A 21,260-nucleotide genomic window follows, 5' to 3' on the forward strand; every position below is an offset into this window, starting at 1 on the left:
CAGTGTGTTTTGGTGAGTTCGTTTGACGAGTGTCTTACTATTTACTGTTTTTATGCTGACGTTAATTCTTAGGTTTTATAACTGTTTGTTGTCGAATGTTTATTTAATTCGTTTTTCAAACAGGAATTTTTTATAAATCAATGAGTCTGTTGTATGCTAATGTCACACCTATCCATACACTGGCTCATTCACTAATGAACCAATGCCCCTGGTTTTGGATAATGAAAACGAAGTCGTAACATATTTTAAATATATGCGATAGATGTGCGCTACGATATTTATACTATGTATATAAATATATCCTCTTGCGAACAGAGTATGTTGTGTGTTACAAATACTGACTGCTTGAATTTCACAGCAAGTATACAGTTTTTTGGTATGAAATTGTATTGACTTCTTATTCCTCCTGATAAGTTAAGCTTCATAAGAATCAGATCTGCTTTTTGGATATCAGGATTTCAGCCTTATGATAGTGATTGGGGCTGACTGATGGCCTTGGTGTCATAACATCCTCGTGTGTACTGTTGCAGAGAGAGAAAATGAGGACGAGTGGATTTGACTCATCTGAGGAAGAGGATTTTGGAGAGGAGGAAGCCACACCTCTCCAGATCTCATGGTAAGGAGCACATATACACCCATACTCGACAGCTGGAGAAATAAACACTTTTGAGAGTGACTAGAGCTTGTGCATTTTTGCAGGTTGTCTCTATCAGTAGTAGAGTGTTCCCAGTCTCTTGGAATCTGTTCTTTACCAGGTAATGTGAGTGACTGAATGAATAATACCTCTGTATGTGTTCATCCCATGTATGAGATAATCTCAATGCTCATTTCAGGATGCAGATATAAAGACAACAAAAGAAACCTGCAAAAAGACGTTGGTGAGTCTAACTCCCACACATGTACAGTATTGATAAAATACTAAAGCAGTGGGTCTCAACTGGTGTGCCACGACCCAAAATGGGCCGCAGGTCTGTTCTTATAGGGTCGTGGAGAGCAGCAAAGAAAAACCAAGCAAAAAACAATGCTAAATGCAAATATTAAAATACAACACATTTGAAAGAAAATTCCAGGTTAAATACAAGTTAAAGGAAAATTCCGGGTTCACTACAAGTTAAGAAATGTCAACAGCGTTTGTGTTGTGTTTGTACCATTTAAATACTCACTGTTTCAAAAGTGTAGCCACGAGACATAAACAATATGCATGTTAACATGATTTTAGTGTGATAAATTCGCTTACTAACCTTTTCTGTGTAAAGTTATAGCCAATTTTACACTGATGTCAACAAACCCTAAAATGACTGTAAATATGTCGATTTAAACAAATTTAAAGCCCAAATAATACACAAGTATTAACAGAAGAATTAATGCAAGTGATTTTATAAAATTATTAGCTTCTCATTTCTGCCTTTTTAAACTTTCCAAAAATTGGCCCCATTGACATAAATTGTAAGTGCCTTACTGTAACCCAGATTTTTGCTTTTTTTTAAAGAAAAGGGTTGGATGAGTTGAAATAAATTTTTGTGGTAATCAACATTATGCCACAAATGCTGTCAGCTGATCTTAACTTGTACTGAACCTGTAAAATTCCTTTTTAAGCTCAATTGACAGAATTTGTGGCATAATATTGATTACCACAAACATTTATTTAGTCTATCTAGCCCTTCTTTAAAAAAAAAACAAAGAAAAACAGCAAAAATCTGGGTTACAGTTAGGCACATACAGTGGAAGTGAATGGGGACAATCCATAAACATTAAAATACTCACTGTTTCAAAAGTTTAGCAACAAGATTTAAACAATTTGCATGTGAACCTAAATTTTGTGTGATAGAATCGCTTACTAGCATTTTCTGCTAAAGTTGACATATCGGCCCAAATATCACAGAACTTTTAACTGAAGAATTAATGCAAGTTCTTTGATACAATTAATTTATAATAAGCTTCACATTTCTGCCTTTAAACTCTCCGAATTGGCCCCATTCACTTCTATTGTAAGTGTCTCACTGTAAAAATTATTTTTGCTTCTTTGTTTCTTAAAGAAACGGACGGACAAGTCAAAATATTTTTTTCTGGTAATCAACATTATGCCATAAATGCTGTCAATTTAGCTTAAATGGGTTGAAACCAGAATATTCCTTTTAATAGTGCATTGTTAGGACAGTAAAGAAAACAGGCTAATCAGTTTTTAATAGGTAAGGGAAAATGCTTCCCATATCTATTGTTATTGACACTAAAGGCTCTGCATTCAATCAAATTTTACAGGAATTTGGCACAAAATTGGTAGAAGCTAGTCAAATTAGACTATGCCAACACGGACATCCCCTCTACCATGAAAACCATGAACAAAACTATCCAAGATGAAAAAATACAATCCAGACTACGTTAAAAATAGGTTTACTTCCAACAAGGATAAGCATGGTTTGTGCTGTCCTATAATTGTTCTGTGTTGGGTTGCCACTTGATATCCAATGTGAAATTAGTGTCCGGAAGCAAAACCACTGACAAAAACTACTGGTCTAAAATATATGTTAAACTCATTGTGTATATGCTCCTCAAAAATAACTCCAGGATAACTGTGATTAATATCGGTGTGTGTGTGTGTGTGTGTGTGTGTGTGTGTGTGTGTGTGTGTGTGTGTGTGTGTGTGTGTGTGTGTGTGTGTGTGTGTGTGTTTAGCTGAGCTGTGCGATCAGGGTGTGGAGGATGTGTTTGTGTTCTGTACCAGAGGAGAGTTGGTGCTCTACAGAGTGCCATGTCTGTTAGAGGTTTATTCTCAGCGTGGGCTCAGAGTGCATCACCTTCCTTTCCCAGACGGAGGTGCTCCAGAGCTTTCTCAATGCTGCTGCATACTGGAAGAACTACAGGAATGCCTGCAGAATCAACGTAGGACTGTCATACAGTGAGTAACACTCTGTTACTTCATCTTGAAATTGGCAAAGAAAGCATATTACTGAGAACATGGAGTCTAGCCTGAGTAAAAGTGTGATAATTTTCCCTTTAATGACTTGACAACAAAGAAACATTTTAAAGGAATATCTCTGGTTCAATACAAGTTCAGCTAAATCAACAGCATTTGTGGCATAATGTTGATTACCACGAAAAACAATTCGACTTGTCCCTCCTTTTTCTCCCCAATTTGGAATGCCCAATTCCCACTACTTGGTAGATCCTCGTGGTGGTGCGGTTACTCGCCTCAATCCGGGTGGTGGAGGACAAGTCTCTGTTGCCTCTGTTTCAGAGACAGTCAGTCCGCGCATATTATCATGTGGCTCGATGTCCATGACACTGCGGAGACTCGCAGCACGTGGAGGCTCATGCTACTCTCTGCGATCCATGCACAACTTACCACTTGCTCCATTGAGATCGGGAACCCCTAATCGCGACCACAAGGAGGTTACCCCATGTGACTCTTCCCCAGTGTTTCCCAATCACTGCACACTAGTGTGCCGTGAAAGGTTGTCATGTGTGCCGTGGAAAATTCTAAAATTCCACAAAATAAATAAATGCATGAAGAAAAAAATTATTTAGTGGATCCAAACTCCTCACTTTTCGGAGAAATTAACCATTTTGATACCACAATCGGTCACTTTTGTGATTGTGCAGAGCAATGATTAATGTGCAAAAGTGAGTGATATTTATACGTGTTAAGGGTTAACCAAATTAAAACTGCCACGAGAAGTCATCTGTCCGAGGCAAAGAAACAAAATCTAATGACAATTGGCTCAGCATCAGTCTTCCTTGAAGCGTTTTATTACGTACAGGCGAGTTTAAGTCAATGCGGACCAGGAGGAAGGTTTGAGTTGTCGATTGAGTTCTATTCAGTTCATTTTCTTTCGTGTTTTGTTCATATTTTAATTGTATTTGTTTTTTGTTATATTGCGTTGTTCATATGTTGTGTTTTAGTGGCCTCTGCTTTCACTGCTGAGAAAAAAAATGTATCTGCTTCGTGTGGTGTCTGTTGTTCATCTCTTCTCTTCATGAATAAATAAATGTATAATCTGTTATATGCTCATCCTGTAAGTTCATGATTAAAAATGAAAATAAAAGCTATTAATTGTCTTATTATCATTAAAATATGAAAATTATAATGATTGGTAATAATAGATTATGACAGAGTTTTATCTCAGGAGACCTGGCTGGGAGTCACTTAGCACACCTTGAATTTGAAGCGGTGGTAGTCAGCATCAATACTTGCTGAACTACCCAGGCCCTGTCCCTACTTTTCATAAAAATAATAATAAACAAAAAGAAAATATCTGGGCTACAGAGAGGCACTTACTATGGAAGTGAGTGGAGCCAAAATGTTAAAATAATCACCGTTTCAAAAATATAGCCACAAGATGTAAACAATATGCATTGTAACATGATTTTAGTGATAAAATTGTTTTGTAACTTTATTCAGAAAAGGTTAGAATCAATTTTACAACTTTGTTGTCAAGACAATGCAACTCTGTAAACCCTAAAACGACCATAAAATCAATGGTTAAAACAACTTTACAGCTCCTACAATACAAACAATTTAACTGAAGAATTAATGTTAGTGCTTTGATAAAATAATAAATGATAAGCTTCACATTTCTGTATTTAAACCCGCCAAAATTGGCCCTATTCACTTCCATTGTAAGTGCCACACTGTAACCTTTTTTTTTTTTAAGGAATAGTTCACCCAAAAAAGAAAACTCTCATAATTTACTCATCTTCATGCCATCCCAGATGTGATTGACTTTCTTTCTTCTGCAGAACACAAACTAAGAATTTTAGTAGAATATTTCAGCTCTGTATGTTCATACAATTCAAGTGAATAGTGACCAAAACTTTGAAACTCCAAGAAGCATTTAACCTCCTGAGATTTGGGGATGACTGCTGTGTGCGTTTTCCATTGTTATTTGTAACTAGTAGCACCTAATTAACTTGCAAAAACATTTTTTTGAAGAGAATCGTTTTCCTAAAAATCTATGTCCTCACATGGGAACAGTAGGCCTAAGTTGTGAAATTTTAAATAGCAAGCTATAGAAAGTCTTTTTATTTTTTTAATAAAATGTATTATGTTTCTAGGAGTGTTGGTTATTCATGTTTTTGACATTTCACCAATCAGAAATTAGCATAATGAATTCTGATTCAAAGTAATGGCCTGCATCGTGCAATCACTGCAACCATGTTAAAATAAAATTTATAATTACTGAATCTATGTACTGATTACCATTGTCCCATGTCTGGCAATGTTGAGTGGTCCAAACATCATCTGCAGCCTGAAACTGAACTAACGGATATTAGCAGTGTAGGAAAGCTATAGGATGTTCCCTTGCTCTCTATTTAGTGAATGACTTAACCTCCAGTGTGCTCTTTGTCTGCACTGGTCTCAGAACAGTTTAGAATGTTTCCTATTTTGACATATATGACAGCCCAGAGCGTACTGAACTGAGATCAGTCCGTTTAAATGAAATTCAATTATGCATTGTGTATAGCGAAGACAAAAAACACATTGCTCTCAGAAGGAATCAGAGTCACAAGGTTAAAGGCAGCATAAAAGTAATCCAAATATGCCACAAATGCTGTTGTTTGAGCTTAACTTTGAACCCAGAATAAAAGGAAGAAAATGTAATTTAGGGAATTAATCAAATCACATATTGTTCCAAACCCTTTTGACTTTGGAATATTGTATATTGTTGTTGTTGTTGTTGTTGTTATTTTATTCAGTATATAATATTGTATATTAAAAAGACATTGAGTTGCTCATATGGGCCATGTGCCCATTTATAATGGCTCATTTTGCAGCTTCTCTCATATTCTAATTCTGTAAAAAAAAAAATTCATCCACAGTTGTTACGGAGGACTGGGGCGGTCAGGATTAAGTAAGTGTCAAACACTCAAAGAGAGCGCAGTGTTATGGTTAATGTTAGTAGCCACTTGTGTTTGTTTATGAGTTTATTTTGTCTTGTCACAGTTGCTGCATGTTTGCTGTTGCAGCTCTCGGTCTCTATGATGCCCAGTAAAGCTCTGGAAATCCTTAGGGAGCTGAGAGGGGGTGGAGCCATTCAGACAGTCAAGGTGACAGGCAAAATTCAAAACCCTAAATGCATCACTTCCCCAAACTCTGTCTCTGTGTTAATGAGGTTTCATCATTGTCTTTCATAGCAATACAACTTCCTTCACGAGTTTCGGGAAAAGCTTGAAGCCTATCATGGATCCAAAGAGCGTCTTTCAGAGAGATCAGTGTCCAGATGATCCACAAACATCCAGATGATGTGAAAGCAAAATAAATTGTTGATTGGTGGTTTTGCTCTTGCGATTTTCTATTTTAATCATGAATACATGTGTTATTTTCTAATGGCATTTTAAAAAGTATGTATTTTAATAAATTGATTTTATGATATTGAGCTTAATATACAGTATAGCGTTAGCTTTGCAGTTACATTGTTCAATTAAATATACAAATTGCCTAAACATAACATGTCTTGACTGATCCTGGCCAGCTACCAGTACTAGTTCAAATCCAGACTGATGCTTATTTTATGTATGGGAAGCCATAAATACAATGAAAGTGAATGGTGATAAAGGTTATATATACTGTATAGAAACTCCTCATTTTCAACTGCTTTTATTTTCAGCAAACTTAACGTATACATATTTGTATGAACATAAAGAGTCAACAATTAAGACATTATCTGAGCATGTTTCATAGACATGTGACTAACAGAAATGGAATAATGTGTCCCTGAACAAATGGGGGGGGGGGGTCAAAATAAAAATTAACAGTCAGTATCTTATATGGCCACCAGCTGCATTAAGTTCTGCATTGCATCTCCTCCTCATGAACTGCACCAGATCTGCCAGTTCTTGCTGTGAGATGATACCCAACTCTTCTACTTAGGCACTTGCAAGTTTCAGCATTTCTGGGGAGAATGACCCTAGCCCTCACCCTCCGATCCAACAGGTCCCAGACATGCTCAATGGGATTGAGATCCGGGCTCTTTACTGGCCATGGCAGAACACTGACATTCCTGACATGAGCCTGCAGGAAGGGTACCAGATGAGGGAGGAGGATGTCTTCCCTGCAATGCACTGCGTTGAGATTTCCTGCAATGACAACAAGCTCAGTCCAATGATGCTGTGACACACCGCCCCAGACTACAATGGACCCTCCAAATTGATCCTGCTCCAGAGTACAGGCCTCAGTTAACGCTCATTCCTTCAACGATAAACGTGAGTCCGACCATCACCCCTCGTGAGACAAAACTCTGATTCGTCAGTAAAGAGCACTTTTTGACAGTCCTGTCTGGTCCAGCGAAGGTGGGTTTGTGCCCAAAGGCGACATTGTTGCCGGTGATTGCGAACTGTCGGAGCACTTTTAGAGGGATTGTGCGTTCCTGGTGTAACATGGGCAGTTGTAGTTGCTGTCCAGTACCTGTCCCACAGGTGTGATATTCAGATGCAGGGCCGGCCCAAGCTTTTATGGGGCCCCAAGCAGAATTTGATTTGGGGGCACCTCTGTGCCGCCAATATGATTGAATATTGTCAATGCTTGATTATTCGCACACTGTAAATCTAACACACCCCTTATCAATTTTATTAGTTATAGCGGTGTTGCTTACAACATACCAATGTCTGCCTGGCATGATTTTACCCTTCTATGGTTTAAATGTAACAGTAGCACACCTATATTTACCCAATCCTGTTGATCCTCTGTTACCAGTTTTGTGGACTTCCTAGAGAACAATTTGCAGCAGAAGCTGTAGACTGCATTTCTTTTTGAATAAGTGAGCAGCTCCACTTACATTATTTCCCCATTAATTTATTTTCTGTAGTGTAGTGGAAGCGTCGGCCATCAGGTTTTTCAGGGAATGTGAAGTTTTCCTTTATAGGCAGTGGCCCTCTGCTTACCAGATCAGTCCTTTCGGAGTCGGACAGGATAGATGACCACTCAGCTGGGTCAACTGGAGGAGCTGCTGATCCATGGTGTAGGCTGGAAGTTGTTAAGGGGGTAGATGTGACATCAATCCCAATGACCACAGAAGTAGAAGGACCTATAAGGAAATTACATTAATAATTATAATTAGAAATATTAATCTCAGGATATTCTACAGTAACTGAGCAAATACAAAGGCTCCTGTGCTATTAAAATGCCACATCCGCCGAGGTTGAAACGGACATGGAAGGAACGGTAGGATTAGTGGATGTACGTGCTGGGAAGTGCTCCTTGCCTGCAGAGGATGGACCTGATGAAAGATGATAATAATAATAATAATAATAATAATAATAATAATAAAAGCTAGCCATGTTAGATGTCATATTAGAAGGTAATGCAACTGTCAAAAACAAAACAAAAAAGGTCTCACAAAAGGCATGGTTTATCCATATAAATATAATGATCTGGGATTGTTGAAAAATCGTCATCATCATCAGCTGTAGCACTGGCACTTGGGGCAGGTGGCGTTGGTTGTGCCCCACCTCCAAAATATTTCAGTAGTGCTCCTAGAGATGTTTCATAAGAGTACATATTTGACAGAACAGAATGTTATTTTCTCAACACAAATTATTATACACAGCAGCAAGTCATCTGTACACCTAAACAACAACTCTTAATATATAACTATCTAACTGAGGCATAATGATTTTGGTATATAATAGCAAAGACCCCAAAATGTTAAGTTGTTATCAGTACCAAGTTTATGGAACAGAAGCTTATTTTTGTTACAAAAAATATATACCCAGGAAAGTTATTTTCACACAGAAGACAAAAACTTTAATATAAAACTAGCTAAGTAATATGTTGTAATATAATACACTCCCCTAAAGGATTATTAGGAACACCTGTTCAATTTCTCATTCATGCAATTATCTAATCAACCAATCACATGGCAGTTGCTTCAATGCATTTAGGGGTGTGGTCCTGGTCAAGACAATCTCCTGAACTCCAAACTGAATGTGTCAGAATGGGAAAGAAAGGTGATTTAAGCAATTTTGAGCGTGGCATGGTTGTTGGTGCCAGACGGGCCGGTCTGAGTATTTCACAATCTGCTCAGTTACTGGGATTTTCACGCACAACCATTTCTAGGGTTTACAAAGAATGGTGTGAAAAGGGAAAAACATCCAGTATGTGGCAGTCCTGTGGGCAAAAATGCCTTGTTGATGCTAGAGGTCAGAGGACAATGGGCCGACTGATTCAAGCTGATAGAAGAGCAACTTTGCCTGAAATAACCACTCGTAACAACCGAGGTATGCAGCAAAGCATTTGTGAAGCCACAACACGCACAACCTTGAGGTGGATGGGCTACAACAGCAGAAGACCCCACCGGGTACCACTCATCTCCACTACAAATAGGAAAAAGAGGCTACAATTTGCAAGAGCTCATCAAAATTGGACAGTTGAAGACTGGAAAAATGTTGCCTGGTCTGATGAGTCTCAATTTCTGTTGAGACATTCAGATGGTAGAGTCAGAATTTGGCATAAACAGAATGAGAACATGGATCCATCATGCCTTGTTACCACTGTGCAGGCTGGTGGTGTAATGGTGTGGGGTATGTTTTCTTGGCACACTTTAGGCCCCTTAGTGCCAATTGGGCATCGTTTAAATGCCACAGCCTACCTGAGCATTGTTTCTGACCATGTCCATCCCTTTATGGCCACCATGTACCCATCCTCTGATGGCTACTTCCAGCAGGATAATGCACCATGTCATTTCAAATTGGTTTCTTGAACATGACAATGAGTTCACTGTACTAAAATGGCCCCCACAGTCACCAGATCTCAACCCAATAGAGCATCTTTGGGATGTGGTGGAACGGGAGCTTCGTGCCCTGGATATGCATCCCACAAATCTCCATCAACTGCAAGATGCTATCCTATCAATATGGGCCAACATTTCTAAAGAATGCTTTCAGCACCTTGTTGAATCAATGCCACGTAGAATTAAGGCAGTTCTGAAGGCGAAAGGGGGTCAAACACAGTATTAGTATGGTGTTCCTAATAATCCTTTAGGTGAGTGTATATTAAGATGTCAAGACTATTTAAGGATGTTTAATCAAACCTTCCTAAAAAAGAAGATATGCTACATAGGCTATGTTAACTAACTAGCCAGCTAATGTTAGCTCGTAACATAGCCTAGCTTCTTAACATACCTTTATCTTGCGGTTTTTCTCTTCCTCTTGTCTTCTTTTTCCTTTTCACTGCACCAGAGGGATATGTCCTTTTTTGTGACTTTGCTGTCTGAATGTGCTTGGATCCTGCAGCCTGTTAACTTAATATTGCGTTTTTGCATAATTATCATTGTCCATTGACAGTATATCAAAAAAACTAAATCAAGCTGTCATTTCATGTGCTCTTGGGGGCCCCCTGGTGGCCACGGGGGCCCTAAGCAGCCACTTAGTTCGCTTATGCCGGCTCTGTTCAGATGTACAAATCCTGTGCAGGTGTTGTTACACGTGGTCTGCCACTGTGAGGACGATCAGCTGTCCTTCCTGTCTCCCTGTAGTGCTGACTGGTGTCTCACAGTACTGACATTGCAATTTATTGTCCTGGCCACATCAGCAGTCCTCATGCCTCTATGCAGCATGCCTAAGGCACGTTCATGCAGATGAGAAGGGACCCAGGGCATCTTTATTTTGGTGATTTCAGAGTCAGTAGAAAGGTCTCTTTAGTGTCCTATGTTTTTATAAATGTGACCTTAATTGCCTACCACCTGTAAGCTGTGTCTTAATGACCATTCCACAGGTGCATATACATTAATTGTTTATGGTTTACTGAACAAGCATGAAAACATTGTTTAAACCTTTTACAATAACGATCTGTAAAGTTATTTTGATTTTTACAAAATTATCTTTAAAATATAGGGTTATACATCTGGATTGGAGTGATATGAGGACGAGTAGATGACAGCCATTACTTTTCTGGTAAACTACCACCAAATTATACTTTCTAATTCTAGACCAGACTAGTACAGAATCTGTTTTTATCAAAGCCATTGGCGTCTAAAACATTTTATTAAATGTACTTTTGCAACACATATAAAAAAAATAGTTCATTTTCTGTATATTGAAACATACATGTACTGTATAATGTGTTCATTCATTTTTTTTTTCAGTATTCAACAAAGCAGGAAAATGAAATTTCAGTTTTATTTTTAACATGAATTTCGCATTATTCATCAGAAATATGTGCCAACTTTTGGCAACAGTGATTATCACTCATAAAATGATCAGATTACAGGAGTTCATATATTATATATATAAAAAAAACAACCCCATATTTTATCAGAATAAACCAAAACATGGTTTGGTTATTAATTTTTTTGCAGCTATCAATATTTTAACAATCGAATAACCTTGAGTTATGGGTACAGACAGCAGGTGTCACCCATCACTAAAAAGGAAGAGATCAGCGTATTTACTAATATATAACATATGGTAATATGGGCCATGAACGATAGTCATGAGAGTGTCTATGAAAATTTTGTTGGGAATTTTAAAGCAATATTACAAAGCAAAGAAAAATAATTACCACAATTTACTACAGTTCAGGCAAATACTTTATACCATTCAAATGCACACATCAGGCTGGAATCACACGGTTATGAAGCAGGAAAAAAATATGAGATATTCTATTTCTCTAAATATCACATAAGTGATCCAGATTCGTGATTAGGACCAAGTGCACTGTCTTTCAGGATTCACCCACACAGCTTTGATTTGAATGCTGGTAAAACACCAGATTCAAATACTACCAGAATCACAATCGGTCCACGATTACTGACGGATTAAAAGAAAATGGTTTCTTGGCACACTGAGATCATGCCAACATTAAACCTAAATATTCAATAAAATATAGTTCACTCCCAGCTCTTCTATATCACAAAAAAACACAATTACAACTGCAGTAAACAAAAACAATTCTTAGAAATGCAAAACACACAAGAAAATAAAGATTCAAAGAAAAAAGATTTGAGTATTTCCAGGCTATGTGCAGTAAAGCCTTCCACACACTGAAAGCATCAGTTCTCATTTGCTACAAGCAAGACTGTAATTAATGGTTGTAACACTGAAATGGAAAATTAAAAGTAATCTGATAAGAACCATCAATATGAAGTAGACCACCTGTATTAGCTCAGAAATGTGGACTGGCAAGATCAAAAACCACTAAAGCAGCAGACAACTCAGGACAAATTATAAAACCGACTGAGCTACAAGGCAGTAATATTTTGTAGATAAAATAAGTCTATGGCGTCGGTAAAAACGCTACCATCAAGATCTTTATTTTGTCCCACAGTTTGAAGAAGTTGATGAGAGTAAAATCTTTGACCATATCCATCAACTCTAGTTTTTTAGCCCTTGTGTCTCTGCTTTAGACATGATCCAGTCAGTGTAAACAGATTAATCTCATCTACTGATGCTTTTAGTGTGTGAAGAGTCTTGACATGTGCGTATAGTGTATGTCTTATTTTTGTGTGTGCGCAGTTCTGGAGGTGTGCAGGCTGCCAGCATCCAGAATCACTGTTGGCTGATGCAGATTAAATAAAGTCAAACATCCATTTGAAACAGCGGAGCAGAACTGAGAGACGGCAGAGTTCAAATTCAGCTCCTTTCGGGTTTTAAAATCAGAGCATCTCAAACTTCATACAATCTTCCAAAGCAGCAGCATCCAGTTTTAAGAGCTCACCAAAACATAGATCATCCTACAAAGCAAACACCAGAAAAATTAAACACTTTAAAGCAAAAGAAAATGAGAAAAATACATGATTAAGTAACTCTGTACATACCCATAAAGATAGTAGAAGAACGACAGGAGGTAGAAAGCGAGTTTGCACCAGCCCTCCTTCTGACAGTATGCCAGAATGTCCGCATTCATTATAGTAGTGGGGTCATACAAGCCAGGTCCACTCATCACAGGGCGACTGGTATACCTGCATACACACAAACACTCTTGCTATTGAACAGTGCTAGACATTCCCCTTATCATTCATTAACTTTACAGATTTACACTAGCTCAATGGATCTGCTGAGGTGCTTGATACACTCACCACAAAATATGCAAATGTTCTATACATTTGAGGCTGGGCAAAATTGGGGGGGAAAAAAAAAAAATCCCTAGATATTGTTCAGCCTTTTGATTATATTTTAATATTTATGCATTTTCTCTGACATTATTGTAAAAAAAAACAATCATAGACCTAGAGTTCTGTTTAGCACTATACATCTGATAATGTCTGCTTTGATATGTCATCTGCAACCTGCAGAGATTTTCTAAAAAATGTTTTAATAAGATTGACGATATTAAGTCACAATCAATCTGCTGCTAATGACCCATCTGCCCCTCCTGGCTGTCCGGCTGCGTTTGGCCAGTCTCTCTTCCCATTCTGATAAATATTGTACACCTAATATCTACAGACTATTAAATGGTTTAATCTACTAAAACAGGTTTTTGAGATTGTTGGGCCTAGTATCCAGTCTATAATCAATAGCTGCCTTGCAACAGGGTCTGTGCCAGCCTATTTAAAACATGCTGTAGTGCAGCCTTGCAGAAAGCCGTTCTCCTTCAACTGCAGACTTTTTTGGACAAGAATGCTGTTTGAGGTCTTTCAATCTGGTTTTGGACCACACCATAGCACAGAGTCTGCACTTTTAAAAGTTCTGATTGATGTTTTGCTAGCTGTAGACACTGGAGACTACGCAATACTGCTGCAGCATTCAATACCATTAATCACGATATCTTTAAAGCCCGGCTTGAACAGTCTGGGAGTCTCCGAGGAACTGTTCTCAAGTGGTTAAAGTTGTATTTGCACAATACAAGTTTTTCATTTAATATTGGTGATTTTTTTGTCTAGCATTGCTCCTCTTATCTGTGGGATCCCCCAAGGCTCTACCCTTAACCGCTTCCTGTTTTCATTGTATCTGCATCCCACTGGGTACATTTTTAACAAAGCATGGCGATTCTTTTCACTGCTCTGGAGACGACACTCAAATCTATCTGACTCTGAAAAAGAAAAACAATACTATAGAGCCCCAACTGTCTTGTTTGGAGGATTTAAAATCTTAGATGACTCTAACCTATGGAATGATATTCCGGACATTATTCAAAAGGAATTGCAAATTGTATTTGCAATTGCGTTTTCAATTTGTGGACGCATAAAATGTGACATAATCCAAACGCAATTGCAAATCGCGCATTACCGTTTGCATTTTCGTTTAAGCGAACGCACAGCGATGGCCAAATTTAAAATGGAAAAGCAAAGTCCGTTTGCAACTGTGTTTCCCATATCTTACGAGTTTTGGCCCTGTCATATTTAAATAGCAATTTCAATTACCACGTCTGCTTTTTCACTTTCTCAGCGTCGCGTATGTAGCCAGCCAAAACTCAAATGGAATACTAATTCCCTTAGTATTTCCATTTCCGATGCCTTACACGGAAACCTGTCAATCAGGGTCAAGGGTGGGATTATGCTATGGGGCGTGTTTGTCTTGGGAAGTGACGTCACTCACAGTCTATCAGGATCAATAATTAGCACTGCACTTTATTCATCTATAATCTCACACTGGACTGTCAACATATTCTCCTCAATATACTACTTCATATATATATATATATATATTTCATATACTCCTAATTATTGTACTGTATATTGTGTGTATTGTTTACTGTACATTGTATATAATTATTGTGTTGTGCAAGTATGTGTACATTTGATTTGTAAATTGTGTTGTGTAAGTATGTTGTTTACTGTAATTGGTATATGTCTAGTCACTGTCATGACTGCTATGTTGCTCGGAACTGCACACAAGAATTTCACCTACTGTTGCTCTTGTGTACATGGTAGTGTGACAATAAAGTGATTTGATAAACCGGCGTCTGTTCAGGGCATCACCTCTTGACCGTCGACTGAGAGTGACGTCACTTCCCAAGACAAACACGCCCCATAGCATAATCCCACCCTTGACCCTGATTGACAGGTTTCCGTGTAAGGCATCGGAAATGGAAATACTAAGGGAATTAGTATTCCATTTGAGTTTTGGCTGGCTACATACGCGACGCTGAGAAAGTGAAAAAGCAGACGTGGTAATTGAAATTGCTATTTAAATATGACAGGGCCAAAACTCGTAAGATATGGGAAACACAGTTGCAAACGGACTTTGCTTTTCCATTTTAAATTTGGCAATCACTGTGCGTTCGCTTAAACGAAAATGCAAACGGTAATGAGCGATTTGCAATTGCGTTTGGATTATGTCACATTTTATGAGTCCACAAATTGAAAACGCAATTGCAAATACAATTTGCAATTCCTTTTGAATAATGTCCGGAATATCATTCCATACTAACCCCTTAACAACTCAATGAAAACAAAATGGAGATTGTGGTGTTTGGGGCCTCTGATGGCGTTTGTGCTTTAAAATTTAATCTAGGCCCTCTAGCTCCCTATAGTGAAGAACTTAGGGGGTACTATTTGACAGTTCTCTTAAATTTGAATTTTTTTTTGCCAAAGATTACTGGCCAAAGTCAGTCAAACACTTACAGCATTAACAGCTTCATTGATAATAGTAACGAACCAATATTACAGACCTTGCTGTTGAGGAAATAATTGTGAGCATCTAAATCTCGTCGCTTCTCTCACGTAGATGTGCTCTGAATCAACAACACGTCTAGATGAAAATTATTTTAAGTATCCAGTAATGACACTTCATTGTTTATTTTCTGTACATATCTTGTTTGTTCCGTTTTAGCTAGACTCTAAAAGTATGTGCTAGTCATTTTATTTTGACAGTTCTGGGTTATAAAAATGATGCTACTGTAAATGCTCCAGGGCAGGACACATGCAGTACAGTTCCAATTCCTTTGTTATCGTTTACATCTTGAAATGGTCTATACACAACAATATAACAAAAAATAGTTATTAACAGCAATAATGTCTCCATATATTTACTTAAACACTTTGATATATGATAAATGCAAAAAATTTGTATCCCCTTTTCTCCCAATTTGAAATGCCCAATTCCCACTACTTACTAGGTCCTCGTGGTGGCGCGGTTACTAACCTCAATCCGGTTGGCGGAGGACAAGTCTCAATTGCCTCCGCTTCTGAGACCGTCAATCTGCACATCACGTGGCTTGTTGTGCATGACACCACGGAGACTCACAGCATGTGGAGGCTCATGCTACACTCTGCAATCCACACACAGCTTACCACGCACACCATTGAGCAAGAACCACTTAATCGTGACCACGAGGAGGTTACCCCATGTGACACAACCCACCCTAGCAATCAGGCTGGAGTCACTCAGCACATGAACTCGTGACTCCTGGGGTGGTAGTCAGCTTCAATACTCGATGAGCTAACCAGTCCCCCATTCATTTTATTTTATTTTTTTGGCATCATTTAAGTGATGCAAATGTTTCAAAGACAATCCACATTTGCCTTTAACGCTTTTATGTTCATAACTTCTTGGCCAAATAAAAAGAGCATTTAAATAATCTCAAAATTAAAATGATGCTTCCATTTATATTGCCAATATAAAATACCCAGCCATAGTGTTTAGCGGTGACTAATTTTGGGCTGAAGGCCACACCCACCTCCAGACATGATAGGCCAGCAGAGGCATGTTGAGTCCAAGCGTCAGCCACTCTGTGGCGCACAGGAACATCACACAGAAGAACACATGGATGAGGTACTCCGGCAACACGAGCTGTGGAGTCCACACAAAACACGGTCAAAAAACAGACAACACACATACACAGTTTTATTGCACCTTAATCCCATAAACAAAACTACGAATGAAGGCCAAGTCTAGCCATTTAGGAGAAAGAATTAGGATTCCCATTCCACCAGCACCACTACTTACTATCTACAAAACAGATTAACCTGAACACCTCAGAAGAAACTCTGAAATAGCTCATTGGTATAAAGCTGAATGTCTGAAAACAGACTTAAATCATCATTTAAAAATTTTTTTTTTAATAAATTGCTTTAGTGTCCAGATAAATTAAACTGAAGTCTCAAACAAGTGACCTCAAACTACGGAGCATAGATCGTAAAATAAAAGCTCACGCAACAGCACCTTTTGCGTTTCATTTCAGTTGTCTGATACTCATATAAAATTGAGCTTTAACCTCAGAGATGTTCTTTTTCCATCCGAGAACTTCGACATCACGTTTACAATTAATAATCAAACCAATCAAGATGATCTCTCTTGCAAATCATCTCTGCTTACACTCTAGCCTCTCAAAGGAATAGTTCCCCCAATGTTTCTTTTTGATCACCATCTGACTGTATAACAGAAAATATATTAAGACATGAAATGAAAATAGGATTCCTGGGTCTCGTCTTTGAACACAAAATACACGGAATGAAGCAAAAGAAAACTATAGTGTATTGACTAGTTTGTTGAAATATATATATTGTACACGTTCTCAAATTCAAATCTACAAACTCTCGAGTTTTGCAACACTTTTACTTTCTAACAGAAGTCCAACTGGTCTGTAGGGTGTAAAACTGAGGCTGTGTAGATTGAACATTCCATGGGACAGTTTAACCAAAATCAGAGTTGACGTTGTTAAATGCAATGTCAGTGACATTCCAAGGCTCAACTAAAGGGATGAGACCACGCGATCACAACAGATTTGGACCAGTTGTAGCAAAATAAGGTCAATTGCCTTCAGGGCCCACACTCACGAGAAAACACGCTGTAAAAGACAAAGCTGAATCCAGCTTCCTAATCACCACCTTCTTGTTCAGTAGAAGGACGTTTTTCTTCACCACAACACAAGCTCTGGCGAGTAAAATCTGAATTTTTACTCGCCAGTGGCTAATAAAATTCACATGTCGCATAGCGTGAAATTTGGTTGCATAAGTGAGTAATTTAATCACTATGTAGAGGGCTGAGCCACAGTTCACTAGCATTATATTGGACCTACAGAGCAGAGATATTCTTCTGCTGAACACAAACAAAGAATGAAAGTCATACATATCTGGGATGGCATGAGAGAATTATAATTTTTGGGTGAACCATTCCTTTAAATCATGCAACTGTCATGTCCTATAGTAGTCGAGGTGTTGTAAAAAACACAATTAATCCTGTTTATTTTAAATTGAGTTAATAGCATATTATAGGAAATATATATAAGTGTGATTGGATTCTCTTAATAGGCATAAAGAACATCTGGTCATTAGCAAATTACTGCCAAAAAAAAAAACAGTAGCGCTCACCCACTGGGCCAGCAGACATAGGAATAGGAAGAGTGGTAGGTATAGTGTTTGTGATTTATAGGGATACAATGCCAGTGCCAGGCAGAGTGAAAACAGCAGCCATGCTGAGGGAAGGAGCAGCTACAAGGACCCCGGGCTGCCCCTGCTATGCCTGATCATTATCAGCAAATAAAGAAAGACACCACATTAGGCCATGCAGAGAGAGAAAGAACTTGTGCATGTTTTGAGGTGTGAGGATTTTGCCCAACACAAAGTAAAAAAATTCAAATTGAGGGCAATTATATAAAAAATTAATTGATAAAAACAGTTTAAATGGTCTAAATTATCTGAGTGAGATCAAGAATTCTGGAAGGATAATTACACAAGTTTAGATTAATGTGCACCACTACACCCGATCCTCTTTCCCAGATAAACAGTCTCACCCTTCATTAACCTCATCCATCACACAATCGCACTTGTGAAATAATGACAGCTTTCCCTTGTATGATCCTAATGGTGTCACGTTTAGAGCATGTTAAAAGAGGCAGGAACAATGGAGTTAGTTGCTCTGAGTAAAGAGCAAACAGAGGGGGGCAGAACGACACATGCATATTCTGAGTATTTGCAAGTATTTTCAGTTAACACATTTACCTATAAACAACTGTCTTTCTTATACACAAACATCTATGCAGATTACACCTGTGTCTCCCCCCTAATCCCACAGTAACAGACTAACCAGCCAAATTTGAGAGAGATACGAAAAACATTGCTGGGGTAATCTGTGCTTTTTTTTAATGCTGGACTGGGCTGCATGATCTGGTTGCAATGGCAACACTGTGCTCTTAAAATCTGTTTTAATCAGTTTACATGAAGACAGCAGTATTTTTACAATTATGATTGGTGACTCACTTCATCTTCACCACACCTCTTCCCATTTAGTTTAACTGACAATTTGTATATTGATGCATTAATTAACTGAAAAGACATTTGTAAACACTCTGCTCATGCATACAGATGGTTACTGATCTTAAGCTGAATTCTGGTACCAACCTTCAGAGCAAGCCTGACCCTTTTAATTTTTTTCACCCTGTCAACTGTCTTTGAGTCAGAGAAAAAATTTAATAAAAATAAATATATAAAAAGGCAAGAATTAAAATAAGAAAATCAAACAAAAGAACTGATAGCGCTGGAAAGCAACATTCACTGCAGATGATTAAATAGATAAGAAGAACAGTGTTGCGATAGAATAGAGGAAACAGGAGTGCATGCAGTCACCCACCATCGCTCACATACACTTTACTCACCGGGTTTAATGTGTTACATTGGTCTATGGGATTCTTATAGTCAGTCTTCAGCTCATCAAATGCAATTATCTGAAAAACAGAGGGGAAGAGATGATCAAGACATAGAATACAAACATCACTTCCTACATTACCAGAATTTAGATTCCACACAAATCTATAAGAAAAACAGTCTCTGAATATATTTGAAATATTTGATTCAAATTTTAATTGATTGATTGATTGTGTCAAAGCAGAAATGTGATACTGGCTCCAGTCTGCACTAAAAATATCAGTGCAATTTGTTCTCTTATATAACAGTTTAATTGCACCAGGCAGCAATAAAGCAGCCTGAACACTGGTATGGTTCTGTCCACAAATAACTCAAAATGTGACACCAATCTGAGCAAAAAGAAAAAAATGTTATATTTCTGACTTGAAAACCCCCAAACCAACCCCATATTATATATTGTACATAAACTTCATTGCATTTATCTTTTTAATCAGTCTTTTGTTATTATATTTCTGCTACTGCTTTAACTTATACCCACAGATCTGTAAACACATTCACGAGAGCCGAATGTGAGCGCGCGCCGAATTCCGCCTGTGATAATTTACAGCCACAGCGAATAAATATTTTAACACATGTGACCAATTATACACATACAGCGTACACAGTAACACTGGAGTTAACGACTTTTAAGGCATATAAATGCCTGAATAGCTCAAAGGAAGAACATCGGTAATAGGCATCATGGGTGTTACCAGCACGCGCTCCTGCCATTCATTCCCATTTGTTTCGCGCTCCGCTTCATTTTTAACTTATGTCACTACCCGCCAAGCATCTGCACGTTCATAACCCCACCGCCTTAGTTCACATTTGTATTCAAAACACTTACGTGCCAAATAGCGAAGAAAATAAGGGCCGCCGTCAACAGTAACGCCAGCATATAACAAAAGGCCGCAAATGTGAACGCCATTTTTCGTTCATGTGGACTTATCCAGACCGAAGGCTGTGACGTAGTGACAGCTGCACGTCACGTGACTGACAAAAGCCGTGTCTCCTTTCGAAGGCTGCATGTTAGGTAGGACGCGTCCTTTGAAGGCTGCAGTATACGGAGTGTCCTCCTTTAAACAAGCCTCGTTTAAACGAGACAACCTTCGTAGGACAAACGGAAACGGAACGTAACATGGTTGCTATGACAACACGTCGCTCTTTAACAAGCGCGAGCGGTTTGAGTGAGAAGGGAACAAAGTGTCTTTGGAAGGGAGTGTATGAGGCAAATTTTAGAGTTATAATGATGTAAAGAGAAAAGAAAATACATTTAAATGTGTACTTTTATTCAAATACTTTTTTTTAATTATTAATATAATTATACATTTGATATACTCTGCACCTATCTAATGAGGTACTTCAACTTGGGAATTAACATTGCTTGCGTTTGAACATCATATTTACGGGCAAAATGGCGTCATTTGTTTTTTTATTTGTATTTGTTTTGTTTTTTACATTTCCGTTGAAGCAAATACTTGTGGGTTGTGAGCGCCCACGAAGGATACACCTCTTGCATACGCCGAATTCCTATGAACGTTCTCATTCGCGGTGTCCTGCTCACTTTCCTGAAATTTATTTAGCACTATTTTGCCTTTTTGATCACTCCAAAGTTCAAAATATATGATTATTTATATATGCATCACCCAAGGGATTTTGCACTTCCTGAGGCTTAATTGCATATTTTTTATTACGCTGTAGTCTATTAGCAAGCTAAAAGTGTCTTTCCTACCATTCTCAAAACTGACTTAACCAATGAGATGG

The 21,260-nt window shown here is 38.2% G+C and overlaps 2 protein-coding genes across 2 annotated transcripts; one reads left to right on the plus strand and one right to left on the minus strand.

Moving 5' to 3' along the window:
- LOC127618129 (cyclin-dependent kinase inhibitor 3-like) lies at window positions 1-6,573 on the plus strand. Its single transcript, XM_052090415.1, has 8 exons — window positions 1-12; window positions 531-616; window positions 700-755; window positions 834-878; window positions 2,674-2,896; window positions 5,818-5,849; window positions 5,942-6,045; window positions 6,133-6,573. The coding sequence occupies exons 2-8, from the start codon at window positions 540-542 to the stop codon at window positions 6,220-6,222; spliced, it is 627 nt and encodes a 208-aa protein (XP_051946375.1). The 5' UTR covers window positions 1-12; window positions 531-539; the 3' UTR covers window positions 6,223-6,573.
- Window positions 6,574-10,965: 4,392 nt separating this feature from the next.
- On the minus strand, window positions 10,966-20,520 carry LOC127618132 (protein cornichon homolog 1-like). Its single transcript, XM_052090418.1, has 5 exons — window positions 20,344-20,520; window positions 19,469-19,537; window positions 16,553-16,665; window positions 12,750-12,893; window positions 10,966-12,665 (listed from the first exon to the last, which is right to left on the minus strand). The coding sequence occupies exons 1-5, from the start codon at window positions 20,422-20,424 to the stop codon at window positions 12,638-12,640; spliced, it is 435 nt and encodes a 144-aa protein (XP_051946378.1). The 5' UTR covers window positions 20,425-20,520; the 3' UTR covers window positions 10,966-12,637.
- Between the last annotated feature and the right edge of the window lie 740 nt (window positions 20,521-21,260).

The sequence above is a fragment of the Xyrauchen texanus genome, chromosome 24 (genome assembly GCF_025860055.1).
Source record: "Xyrauchen texanus isolate HMW12.3.18 chromosome 24, RBS_HiC_50CHRs, whole genome shotgun sequence".
NCBI lineage: Eukaryota > Metazoa > Chordata > Actinopteri > Cypriniformes > Catostomidae > Xyrauchen > Xyrauchen texanus.